Source organism: Plecotus auritus (genome assembly GCF_963455305.1).
Source record: "Plecotus auritus genome assembly, chromosome: 11".
Lineage (NCBI taxonomy): Eukaryota > Metazoa > Chordata > Mammalia > Chiroptera > Vespertilionidae > Plecotus > Plecotus auritus.
The window spans coordinates 1,504,360-1,517,518 of record NC_137777.1 but is presented as its reverse complement, the minus strand read 5'-3'; the positions used below and the strand labels follow the sequence as shown (position 1 = coordinate 1,517,518).

The window sequence follows — 13,159 nt, the reverse complement described above, 5'->3', positions numbered from 1 at the left end:
CCCCTACCCCCCTGGAGCCTCCTCGGGAGCCCCCACTCTGTCAGGTGGCACCCCAGGAAGGCCTCCCTGGCTTGGGGTGTGACTGGGGACCCCACACTGTGTGAGGCCACCCCTCTGCCCAGGACCCCCTCCCCAACTGAGCCCTGGGGGTGACGGGGCCGGGGAGGCAGGCCGGCTGGTGTAGGAGCGCAGACCCTCTCCCTTCGTCCTGGCTGCGGGCGGTGGCTGCCAGAGGGGAGGGGTGGGGGAGGGGTCCTAATGTACGGGGCGGGAGAAGATGGGACTGTGGGTGGTGGGCACACGGTGCAACTCACCGATCCTGTAACACAGAAACCCACCCCCGAGACCTGGTGACCACGTGGACCAATGTCACCCCAACCCGTTTAATAAAAACAAAAAGAGAAGCAAGTCCTCGCGGGCCCGGGGGGAGGGGGCGTGCAGCCCCACTGGGTGCGCAGGGGGAGCAGGCCAGCCCCCCCGCAGGCTGGGGAGTCCTGTGTCCTAAGCCCTAATTACAGATGAGCAAAGTGTGGGGAGGGGGGCTCCGAGCGGCCCCCGCCCCAGGCCCTGGTCTGGAGCCGGGCTCCTGCCCTCGGGGCCCAAGGCTCCCACTTGCAGATGGTGGAGCTGGGAGGCCCCAGGTCAGCTGCTCAGCTGCAGCCCGGTGGGTGGGGGGGACCACTAAGACCAAGCCACGCACTGGAATGGCCCCCCCAAAGTGTGGGAGCCCTGAGGGCAGGGCCGGGGAGGGGCTGCCAGCAGAGGGCTGACGGCTAGTCGGGGCAGCGGAGGCTCCGAGGGGCAAAGAGGGGGGTCATGTGGAGGTGGGGGGATGCAGAGAAAGAACAGGGGCCTAGGCCTGGCTGCAGGGGGCCTGTCCCCCCCTTTCCTCAGTCCCCTGCCTGTCCTCTCCCTCCCCTGCTCCCTGCACTGGGGCCCCCTCCCCTCTGCGACACCAGCCACTGGTCCGCGCCCCCGGGCCCACAGCCTTCCTGGCTGCTTTAAGGGGCAAGGGGTGGTGAGGCCTTGGCCCGGGGTCGGGCAGGGCTGCGTGGGAAGTCTAGCTCCTTTGCAGGTGACATTAGTGGCCTTGAACCCTCCCTGTCCCCCTCTGAGAATTGGGAACACAGACCCCTCGGGGCGTGGGGACCCCCCCAGAGGGCGTGAGGATGAGGCGTGACTGGCCCGGGAGTGTCTTCTCAGCTCTCACGCCTCCTGGGTGTCCCTGGCCTGTGCCTTCAGGCGGAGGGGTGTGGGAGGCGGGTGTTGGGGGGCGTGCTGCAAGTGTGGGGTCTAAACCAGGACGCAGGGGGGACATCCATCTCCGCGGGGCGCCGACTCCTGCCCCAGGCATCGGGCCTCCAGGAAGCCAGGCGGGCGCCACCGTGACATTTCCTGCTATTAATGGAGCCTAATCCAAACAGGCCCTAATATTTACCCCGCCGCCTCCGGCGCAGAGGGTGCCAGACAGCCAGAGTGATGGGCCTGTCCTACGCCCCCTCCGCCCCCCCCCCCCCCCTCCAACAGCGCTTCCCTGGCCCGGGACGCAGACCTGCTGTGTGTGAGGCAGGAACGGGGAGCCACACGCCCGGAGCCTCAGCTCCCCCATTTGTGAAATGGGGGTGACAGTCCTGACCTCCCAGGCTTATGGGGCGCTTCAAGCCCACAAGCCCCACTGTGCAAGCCCACAAGCCCCGCCCTCTCCCGGGGTCAGCTGGTGGACCCATCCCTCCCTCTCCCTGCAGGACGTACCTTTGGTGATAAGACACTTGGGCATTCCGGCCGCCCTGCCCATGTCCCCCTCTCCTCCCTGGACACTCGTCATTCTGCCCATCTGTGTCCCGACACCAATGACTGTGCCCACACCCTGCCCACCAGTTTGCCCGCTGCAGCCCCTCCATCCCCCGCCTTCACAGAGGCCAGGGATGGCAGAACCAGGAGCCCCTGGCCCAGCCTCTCCGGGAGCTGCCTGGGCACGGGCCGTGGGTGCGGGGCTTGTGCGCAGGCCGCCCCGCTCAGCCCTCGGCGACCCCTGCCCAGCAGTGAGTCAGGGCACGAAGGGGACAAACAGGTTTAATTCGGGACGAAGACATCTCGTCAAGGAGACTGTTTACATCAGATATAAATACACATGCCATCTCGCGTCACTCGGGCTTTCGAAAATCCGGAAGGGAGGCCGCGAGGAGGGCAGGGCGATGCAGAGACCTCCCCGCCACACCCCCCTCCCCCCCACAGGTTGGCCTCTGGGGCTCAGGAGGGAGCAAGCCTCGGTGGATGCGGGGGCCCGGCCCCCAGCCCCTCCCCGGTTGCCAGGCCCGGAAGAGGCGCGGAGATGGGGAGACTGGTCCATCTAGCGAGGGCTCTCCAGGCGCCACTGGGCGGGCTTCTCAAAGGCATGAGGTGGGCCCCATTCCCGCCCTGGCCCCGGGAGGCAGGGGGCCACCTCTCAAGGTCGAATGGTGGCGGCTCCCCCCAGGCCCTTGCTGTCCCTGAGGAACCAGGTTGGATGGAGGGGTTGCAGACCTGGGGGCCAGAGGCACATGGAGGCAATCCTGGAGGCCAGGCCAGAGGAGGCGGTCAGAAGCTCAAGCCAGAGCCCGGCCGGCGAGGCTCTGGGGCTGAGCCACAACCCATGACCCAGGAGGTCACCTTTCGGATTCCGGTCAGGACACGTGCCCGGGAGGCGGGCTTGGTCCCCAGTGCGGGGCGCGCAGGAGGCAGCCGATCAGGGATTGATTCTCTCCCATCGTGGATGTTTCTCTCTCCCTCTCCCTTCCTCTCTGAAAGCAATAAAAACGTATTTTAAAAAGCTCCCGCCAGAGAAGGCTCCCTCCCCAGAGGGCGGGAGCCAGGGGGAGCCGGGCGGGCAGCTGGTCAGCGCCTCTGCCTCGGGCGCGCAGGAGGCCGTGCGGCCAGGCGACCGGAGCCTGCGACCGGGCCCTGGGTGTCTCTGCTCCGGGTTTCCTCAGCCGCAGGAGGGACCAGAGCCCGCCGTCCTCCGGGACAGCAGGCAGGCCTCCGGGACAGCAGGCAGGCCTCCGAGGCCACTCCCGGGCTGGGCTTTGGGAAGGCCTGAGCCGCCTCCTACCGCAGGCACGGGGTGGGAGGAAGCGGGACCGGGTTTTGAGTGGGACCCGGCCTGCCCCAGCGTGGCACCGCACGTGCTGGGTAGCCCTCCCGCAGGGCGGAGGGCCAGAGCTAGCCTCTTCGCTGCGGGCGGCGGCAGGTTCAGGCGCCAACCCAGATTCCCAAGTGCCGGCTCCGAGCTAGCGCCCCCGGCGGTCTGTGGTCTCACCATGCAAATCACAGCACCTGGGGTGGGGGTCCCACAGACAGGGCCCTTTCCATCACTCACGTAAGGAAATCTGTGTCCCCTGCCATTTCCTTTCTGTGCTTGTTCTTCTGTCTCCGTGGGGAGGGATGGAGAAGGGGGAAGGGAAGGGGGAGGGGAGGGATGGAGAAGGGGGAGGGGGAGGGATGGAGAAGGGGAGGGGGAGGGGTGGAGTGGGGGAGGGGGAGGGATGGAGAAGGGGAGGGGAGGGATGGAGAAGGGGGAGGAGAGAGATGGAGAAGGGGGAGGGGGAGGGATGGAGGAGGGGGAGGAGAGAGATGGAGAAGGGGGATAGAGGAGGGGAGGAGAGAGATGGAGAAGGGGGAGGGGGAGGGATGGAGAAGGGGGATGCGGAGGGGGATGGATGGAGAAGGGGGATGGGGAGGGATGGAGGAGGGGAGGAGAGAGATGGAGAAGGGGGAGGGGGAGAGATGGAGAAGGGGGAGGGGGAGGGGAATGGATGGAGAAGGGGGAGGGGGAGGGGAATGGATGGAGAAGGGGGAGGGGGAGAGGTGGGGAGGGGGAGGGTTGACGATTGTTTTTTTAACCCTCACCAGAGGATATATTTTTCTATTGAAAGAGTGGAAAGGAGGGAGGGCGGGGAGAGGGAAACATCGATGTGAGAGGGACACACCCGTTGGTTGCCTCCGGCAGGCACCCCGACGGGGGCAGGGTTGGGGAACCTGCCACCCAGGTCCGTGCCCTGAACCGGGAGTCCAACCCCAGACCCTTCCGTGCGTGCCAACGGCCTAACCCCTGAGCCGCGGGCCAGGCTTCGGGCTGAGAGTCTCACTCTCGTGGAGCCCCAGTCTCTACAAGCCTTTGTCCCTTTGGCTCAAGACCCCTCTGGGGACGGGACACCCGGCGAGAAGGCGCTCCTGCCGCCCGCGTCCAGGGCACATCCACACCCCAGGCACCGCGAGCGGGTCAGCGCCCCCGCCGGCCTGGAGCCTGGCAGGCGCAGGGGCCCTGGGATCCCGGCTGTGCCCTGCGCAGGCATCGCCCACGGGCCCGGGTGAACCCGACTTGGCCGGGCAGAGCCGGTCCTGACCTGGCAAGCCCTGCCCGGTCCTGACCTTTGGCCCCCTGCTGGGTCCTGCCCATCATGCCTCGGGCCCGTTCGCCAGGGCCTGGGTGAGGGCACAGGGGCCGGGGCCGAGGACGTGGCGGTGGCCCGAGCCCCCGGAGCTCTTGCGCAAGCCGACCTCGGCGCCGGCTCCCGGCTCGCCCTCGGCGGCGCGCCGGCGGAAGAGGCCGCGCACGGTGGCCTGGAAGCCGCTGGTGACGAAGCAGTAGACGATGGGGTCCATGCAGCTGTTGAGGCTGCTGAGGGTCACGGCCACGTGGTAGACCACGAGGCTGGCGTGGCGAGGAATGTCGGGCCACAGCGCCACGGCCACCTGGCGCGCGTGGAAGGGCGTGAAGCAGACCAGGAAGATGACGAGCACCGTGAGCAGCAGCTGCATGGCCCGCACGCGGCGCTGGCGGCCCTGGCGCAGCAGGCCCGGCCGCGACAGCGCGCACACGATGCGGCCGGTGAACACGCTGATGACCAGCAGCGGCAGCAGGAACTCCAGCACCGTCAGCGCGAAGACGCGGCAGCAGGGCCCGCCGGCCGCCACTCCCAGCACCGACAGCGTCACGGCGCCGGCCACCAGCCACACGAGGGCGCACACGGCCCGGGCACAGGCGGGCTGGCGCCAGCGGCGGGAGCCCTCGGGCTGCACGATGGCCAGGTAGCGGTCCACGCAGATGCAGGTGAGGAAGAGGATGGAGCAGTGCATGTTGAGGAAGTAGCCGAAGATGTGCGGGAAGGCGCAGCGCAGGCAGCCCCGCGTGCCGTAGAAGACGGCGAAGCGCGTGGGCAGCGACAGGTCCACCAGCAGGTCGGTCACCACCAGGTTGATGGTGTAGGTGATGGAGGGCGTGGAGGCCCGCGTGCGGCAGCAGAAGACGTACAGCGCCAGCCCGTTGAGCGCCAGCCCCGCCAGGAAGACGACGCCGTGCACGGCCAGCAGCGCCAGCCACAGGCCCGGGAAGGCGCGGTGCAGCTCCTCGTCCAGCGCCGCGAACACGTGGAACAGGGGCCCCTCGGGCGCGCTCAGGTTGGCCCACGCGGCCGCCTGCGCCGTGGCATTGGGGGCCGCCACGGCCGAGGGCCCCGCCGGAGACTCAGAGGCCATGACGGCGGCCGCCAGCGCTCGCTCCGGGCCTGGGAGGAAAGAGATGGGGTTACCCCGGTGGCACGGGAGCCCTGGCGGCTGGCCCCGGCTGGTCTGCTCACCGAGCACCCAGCATTTCTGCCTTCCGGCCGCTGCTGCCCCGGCCCGGGCTTCCCATGTGGAGCTTTGGCAGAAGACTGGTGCTCTGCCCCGGCCGGTGTGGCTCAGTGGATAGAGTGTCGGCTTGGGGACTGAGGGGTCCCGGGTTCAATTCCGGTCAGGGCACAGGCCCAGGTTGTGGGCTCCATCCCTAGTGTGGGGCGTGCAGGAAGCAGCCGGTCAAGGAGTCTCTCTCATCATTGATGCTTCTCTCTCTCTCTCCCTTCCTCTCTGACATCAATAATAATATATTGAAGAAGAAGAAGAAGAAGGAGGAGGAGGAGGAGGAGGAGGAGGAGGAGGAGGAGGGGGAGAAGAAGGAGAAGGAGAAGAAGAAGGAGAAGAAGGAGGAGGAGGAGGAGGAGGAGGAGAAGGAGAAGGAGAAGGAGAAGGAGAAGGAGAAGGAGAAGAAGAAGAAGAAGAAGAAGAAGAAGAAGAAGAAGAAGAAGAAGAAAGAAGAAGAAGGAGAAGGAGAAGAAGAAGAAGGAGGAGGAGGAAGAGGAGGAGGAGGAGGAGGAGGAAGGAAGAAGGAGAAGAAGGAAGAGGAGGAGGAGGAGGAGGAGGAGGAAGGAAGAAGGAGAAGAAGGAAGAGGAGGAGGAGGAGGAGAAGGAGGAGGAGGAGGAGGAGGAGGAGGAGGAGGAGGAGGAGGAGGAGGAGGAGGAAGAAGAAGAAGGCTGGTGCTCCGAGCCTGCCCCTCTCTGCAGGGCCCAGGCGGCACCTCGGAGACAAAGGTGACCAGTGAGGCTCAGCTCAGAGGGCAGGGCAGTGTGTGGCGTTTGAACCCAGCTCCCACCCGCCTCCTCCTCACGCTGGGCGAAGTGGGGGAGTCACTTAGCCGCCCTGTGCCTGAGTCCTGACCCGCCCCGTGGGGACGAGGGGCCGCGGAGAAGGAACCGAGCACAGCAGCGCCCGGCACGTGGTCGGGGCCAGGGAACCAGGGTCCCCACCTAATGCTCACCTGCCCGCTGACCCTCGCCCTGAGGCCCGGCCTGTCCTCGGCCCACCCACCTGTTCTCCCCGCTTCCAACGGCTGTGCCAGGACAACGCCCTGGGTGAGGGTCCTCGTAGGAGACCGCTCCCAAGGGGCAGGGACGTTCTAGCCCAGCCTTGGGCAAACTACGGCCCGCGGGCCGGATCCGGCTGTTCTATCCGGTTCTCTTGCTCTCCCCTCCGCTCCTTTACTTTGAATTTATATTAGTTCACACAAACACTCCATCCATGCTTTTGTCCCGGCCCTCCGGTCCAGTTTAAGAACCCATAGTGGCCCTCGAGTCAAAAAGTTTGCCCACCCCTGTAGCCCCTCGGGCGCCCTGTTCCCTCCCAGCCCCGAGAGGCAGGCACCTGGTTGTGGTGGAGGCACAGGCATGGGTTCACCAGGGCCGGAGCTGGAGCCGGAGCCGGAGCCAGGGCCAGGGCCAGGCGGAGGGGCCGAGTGGGTGTGAGTTACATAAACGCCCGGTGGCCCCGACACGTTGGCGGGGGCGGTGGGGCTGGGCTGGGGCTGCCCCTCTGTTTATGTTCCCACCCGAGCTGTTTAACTTGCTGAGATTTATCCCTTTATTTATAAAGGAAGGGTTAACGGGCCCCCGGCCCCACCGCGGCCGGTCCTCCAAATAAGGACATTTCTGGCTTTTCCAGGGGAAAGGAGAGCGCAGGGAGGAGGGGCGGCGTGTGGACAGCCAGGGGCGAAGGGGGAGGGGAGACCCCTTTCTCCTAGTGACCGAGGGAGCCAGTCGACCGGCCCGCTGTGAACGGGCCGGAACAGGCTCCCTCTGGCAGCGCCCACCCTGTGGAGCGAGAACTCGGCCCTGCCTGCTGGGATGGGGAACCCACTGCCTCGCCCGGCGGGGTGCACCCAGGAGAGGAGCCCTCACTGGCCAGGGCTCAGTTCCAGGCTGGCCTGCAGGGAGGCCTGGTGAGCAGGGGCTGCCCCGTCCTGGGGCTCAGGGTCAGCACCTGCTGAGGTCTCCCAGCGGGGCCTCTGCCTCGCCCCTGCGCTGCCGGGAGGGGTCAGGTGCTGCCCAGGCCTGTGCCCGGCCCCTCCAGTCACCCCAGCACTGGGGCTCAACTCCCGGGTCCTCCAGGCACACTGAGCCCTGACCTGGTCACTGTGCCCTGACCCTGGTCACACTCTGAGCCCTGACCCTGGTCACACCCTGAGCCCTGACCCTGGTCACTCTGAGCCCTGACCCTGGTCACACGCTGGGCCCTGACCCTGGTCACTCTGAGCCCTGACCCTGGTCACACCCTGAGCCCTGACCCTGGTCACACTCTGGGCCCTGATCCTGGTCACTCTCAGCCCTGACCCTGGTTACACGCTGAGCCCTGACCCTGGTCACACTCAGCCCTGACCCTGGTCACACTCAGCCCTGACCCTGGTCACACTCAGCCCTGACCCTGGTCACTCAGCCTTGACCCTGGTCACACGCTGAGCCCTGACCCTGGTCACACTGAGCCCTGACCCTGGTCACTCTCAGCCCTGACCCTGGTCACACGCTGAGCCCTGACCATGGTCACTCAGCCCTGACCCTGGTCACACTCAGCCCTGACCCTGGTCACACTCAGCCCTGACCCTGGTCACACGCTGAGCCCTGACCCTGGTCACACTCTGGGCCCTGACCCTTGTCACACGCTGAGCCCTGACCCTGGTCACACTCTGGGCCCTGATCCTGGTCACTCTCAGCCCTGACCTTGGTCACACGCTGAGCCCTGACCCTGGTCACACCCTGAGCCCTGACCCTGGTCACACGCTGAGCCCTGACCCTGGTCACACTCTGGGCCCTGATCCTGGTCACTCTCAGCCCTGACCTTGGTCACACGCTGAGCCCTGACCCTGGTCACACGCTGAGCCCTGACCCTGGTCACACGCTGAGCCCTGACCCCGGTCACACTCAGTCCTGACCTTGGTCACACTCTGAGCCCTGACCCTGGTCACACTCAGCCCTGACCCTGGTCACACGCTGAGCCCTGACCCTGGTCACACTCTGGGCCCTGACCCTGGTCACACTCTGAGCCCTGACGCTGGTCACACCCTGAGCCCTGACCCTGGTCACACTCAGCCCTGACCCTGGTCACACTGAACCCTGACCCTGGTCACTCAGCCCTGACCCTGGTCACACCCTGAGCCCTGACCCCGGTCACACTCAGTCTGACCCCGGTCACACTCTGGGCCCTGACCCCGGTCACACTCTGGGCCCTGACCCTGGTCACACGCTGAGCCCTGACCCTGGTCACACTCAGCCCTGACCTTGGTCACACTCTGAGCCCTGACCCTGGTCACACTCAGCCCTGACCCTGGTCACACGCTGAGCCCTGACCCTGGTCACACTCTGGGCCCTGACCCTGGTCACACTCTGAGCCCTGACGCTGGTCACACGCTGAGCCCTGACCCTGGTCACATGCTGAGCCCTGACCCTGGTCACACGCTGAGCCGTGACCTGGCCTCAGCCTGGGCCCTCACCTCTGACTTTGCATTCCCACCATCTCTTCCCCGTCCTCTCTGCTGAGTGGCCGTCCCATCCTTGTCCCCCCTCAGCAGGCTTGGTCCTCACCTGGTAAATGGGGTCACTAGGGTTTCCCAGGGGAGGCATGGCCCTGTCCCTCCCCTTCCTGGCAGGTGCCCAGGGCCTGGCAGAGGTGGAGCAGACCCTGAAGCTGGGCCAGCTGGGCGGGGCCGCGTGCGTCTGTGGTGCCCAGCACAGTGCTGGGCGTGGCCTGGAGACCGGGCCAGGGCAACCGTCCAGGGGGGAGGCGTGTGCCTCCACCAGCCATTAACCGTGTTTGGCTCAGGTCTCAGAGCTCCAGGGTCTCACCTGGGATCCTGGGAACCGGTTTGTTGAATGAATAAGTGAGTGAGCCCATGAATGAAATCTGGCAGTGGCCGGAGGAGTCTGAGGGAGTGAGAAGGGCCAGCCGCGCCCCACCAGGCTCACAGTCCTCACAGCAGCAATGCGGCGGCTCTGGGCTCCCCCTGAGCGGGGCCCTGACTGGACCTCCCAGCTGCCAGGGCGGGGCTTCTCCGAGCCCTGGTGAAGGCTCGAACCCAGGATCCGCCCACAGAGGAAGGATGAGCATCTTCCCGAGCCCTTTGACCCTGTCCCCTCCTGGGGCTCCTCTCTCTCCGGCCTGATGGCCACACCCACGAATGGGGGCTGCGTCCACTCACAGCTCACTGGGCCCCTGCTCTGCGCCCCGCAACAAAGGCCCAGACCCCACGGGGAGTCGGGGCCATGCTGACTCCCCTCGTTGGCAGGGAGGGGTGTGTCCTTTCGAGCCCCCTTGCCCACCTGTCCCTGCGTGTTCTCTGTGGGTGCCTCCCACCTGCCACGTATGGGGTGCAGGGAAGCCGTGCCTCCGCCATGGGCACACACTCTTCCCTGGCCAGGGTGCTCGGAGCCTCTGCTGGGCCAGGTGCTGTGCGTCCACGCGTCCACACAGCCGGCCTGGGCGTCACAGACGAGGGAGCGGAGGCCCAGCGAGATGGGTGATGCGCCTGAGGCCACACAGCGTGAAGCTGGTGGCTCGCAGCCAGGTCACCTGCTCCCAGGCCACGCAGGGTGGGACCGGGCTGGGGAGGCCCGGCTGGGGGGGGACCTCTGGACCTGAGGTTTGTTGGGCACAAGGAGATTCTCAGGCACGCAGCACCCGTGTGTGCCCGCGCCCCCCACGCGATGACATTCCAGGGCCAAAATAGCCAATATTAGAGGAACCATCTGCCTGTTTATTTTTCTGGTTATTCTTGGTTTCATGGCAGCAGCTTGAGAATATCGCCTATGGTTCTACCAGGACGGCTGGGCCCTTACTGAGGCCCCAGGAGGGACCCCGCTGGCCCTGGGTCACCCAGCAGGTCCTAGGGGGTGCCAGCCAGAATCTAGGCTCCCGCCACTGGGCTCTGGGAAAGGGGCCACTCGTGGGCATGGGTGGGGTGATGGCAGAGGGCACCTGGGCTCCGCCACGCCCGCCGGACTCTGCCTCACATCCCACCCGATGAAATGCAAGTCCCTGCACTTGGGGTCCTGGGGTGCTCAGACAGCCTCGCTGCCACCCCGGCTCACCCCTCGAGGCAGCCTCACTGGGGGCAGCGGGATGGGGCTCCAGGCATCCTGTCTGGCCTCTGCCTCACCCTTCTCCAGCAGATCCCGGCCTGGGACTCTCGGCCTTTGCACATGCTGTTCCCTCTGCCCGGCAGGTGTCTCTGCCAGTGTCACCCGCCACCCCCAGTCCCCACCCCACACCGCCGTCCCTGTGCCCCCCGACCTCCTGTTGCCCTGGATACCCTTCCCTGGGGCAGAGTTGTGACCCCACAATTCATGTGTTGTCTCCAAGATGTCCCCTTCCAGGGGCTCACTGAGCCTTCCCCAGACGCCCCCAAGTTGGTGTTACCAGCCCCAGGCATGTGTGAGTCACCCAGCGGGGGCGAGGAGCTGGTGTGTGTCCTCTGCCCCGTGCCTCCAACAGCGGACACGGCCTGTGCAGGGGGAACCGGAGGCCAGGGCAGCAGCTTGACCGGGCGGCCCAGCCAGGGGCCCCTGCAGGGGAGGGGACCTGAGCGCCCCTCTGGCTGGGCGGGACCACATGCTGGCGGAAGGGTATGGTGGGCAGTGGGCAGCTGGGCGGGCGGCCGGCCTGGAGGCCGTGAGCGCTGCCTCCCTTCCATCCTGCCCGCCCTTCCATTCTCAGTCCTGCCGGAGGCCGCACAGCTGCTCCGTGTCTGCCCTCCCGCCACCCTGGCCACGGGCCAGTTCCCAGCCCGCCTGCCCGCCCCCCGCGGGACCGGCTCCCTCTCACAGGGCAGTCACCGCCAGCCAGAGCCAGACGGGGCAGAGCCAGCTCCCAGTCCCTGCCGGGCAGCCGGTGCGCTGGGCCTCAGTTTCCCCACCCCTGTTTGGGTTGGAAAGGGGGGGGCTGGAGCTAAGAGCCTCAGCTGTGGGGTGGCTGGGCTGGGCCTCCACAGGGTGGGGCGCCCTGCTCGGAGCCTGTCCGCACGAGCCCCTCAGCCCCCAGACCTGCCCAGCCTGGAGGAAGGTGGGGGCCGAGGTCCCACAGCTCATCAAGGGCCCCTGGGGTCCCCCTTCTAGTGCCTCCACAGGTGGGAGATCCGGCGCCGCCTTGGGCGCCCGGCAGAGGGTCCGAGAGCCGCTGGGTGAACGAGGGCGTGAATGAATGAAACCCAGAGAAGAGTGTGGGGCTCAGCAGCACAGGTGAGGCTGGGGCAGGGGGGCGCCCCACCAGCCCTGGGGAGCCCTCCCGCCCTCCCCGCTCAGTGTTCCCATCTGCACAGTGGCTCCTCCCGGCCAGGACCCGAAGCCCCTCCGGCCGGGCTGTGCTGGGCGTGAGCACGGCGCTGAGCGGAGGCCGGGCCAGCCCTGGACTCACCTCCCTCCGCCAGCCGGTGGCCAGGCAGCGCCGGCTCCCCAGCTCCCTGCTCCCTCGGCAGCTCCGCGGCCACTCGGTCAGGGCCCGGCTGCCTTCCTGGGGCCTGACGTCACCGGCGCCCGGGGCTCCTTTTGGGCAAAGGCAACCGCGGTGGGGGCGGGGCGGGCGGGGGCGGGCGGGGGCGGGGCAGACCCTACTCCCCACCCCCCACCCCCACCCCCCCACGGCCCCTGGAGGAGCCTGGTCAGGCCCCTGGCGGGAGGAGCTTAGGGGCTGCAGAGCCCACAGCCCCGCGGGGCAGAGGAGGAAACTGAGGCACCTAGGGGTGGGGCTGAAGCTGCACCGGCCAGGAGGGGGAGGGGCCGAGGGGGAGGTCTGGGGGCTGCAGCCTGGGCTCCCTGACCCCCGTGTGCGCCCTGGGTGCTGGGGGAGGGCAGGACCGCAGACCCAGCTTTCTGCTGGGAGGGCAGATGTCTGTGTGCCTGCCCGCACTGCCCTTGGGGTCTGCGTTTTGTACATCTGGCCTGCGTGTGCTCCTGTGTGCCCGTGTGTGCCCCTGTATGCCCGTGTGTGCCCGTGTGTGCCCCTGTATGCCCGTGTGTGCCCGTGTGTGCCCCTGTATGCCTGTGTGTGCCCATGTGTGCCCGTGTGTGCCCCTGTATGCCCGTGTGTGCCCGTGTGTGTCTGTGTGTGCCCCTGTATGCCCTTGTGTGCCCCTGTGTGCCCGTGTGTGCCCATGTGTGCCCGTGTGCCCCTGTATGCCCTTGTATGCCCGTGTGTGCCCGTGTGTCTGTGTGTGCCCCTGTATGCCCTTGTGTGCCCCTGTATGCCCGTGTGTGCCCATGCGTGCCTGTGTGTGCCCCTGTGTGCCCGTGTGCCCATGTGTGCCCCATGTGCCCGTGTGTCCCTGTGTGCCCGTGTGTGCCCATGTGCCCGTGTGTGCTCCTGTGTGCCCATGTGTGCCCCTGTATGCCCGTGTGTGCCCCGTGTGCCCGTGTGCCCGTGTGTGCCCCTGTGTGCCCGTGTGTGCCCGTGTGCTCGAGGGCCTGCACAAGCAGTACCTGGCCTCTGTGCCCACTGGTGTGGTCCCCAGGGGCACGCACGGGCCTAAGTGTGTTTGTGGGGCTGCCC

At 67.2% G+C, this 13,159-nt stretch overlaps 1 protein-coding gene across 1 annotated transcript; it reads right to left on the bottom strand.

Annotated features, from left to right (window-relative positions):
- Positions 1–4,434: 4,434 nt before the first annotated feature.
- GPR20 (G protein-coupled receptor 20) lies at positions 4,435–12,110 on the bottom strand (the record flags this gene model as incomplete). Its single annotated transcript, XM_080646964.1, has 2 exons — positions 12,029–12,110; positions 4,435–5,543 (listed from the first exon to the last, which is right to left on the bottom strand). Exon 2 carries the CDS (start codon positions 5,512–5,514, stop codon positions 4,435–4,437), a length of 1,080 nt encoding a protein of 359 aa, XP_080503090.1. The 5' UTR covers positions 5,515–5,543; positions 12,029–12,110.
- Between the last annotated feature and the right edge of the window lie 1,049 nt (positions 12,111–13,159).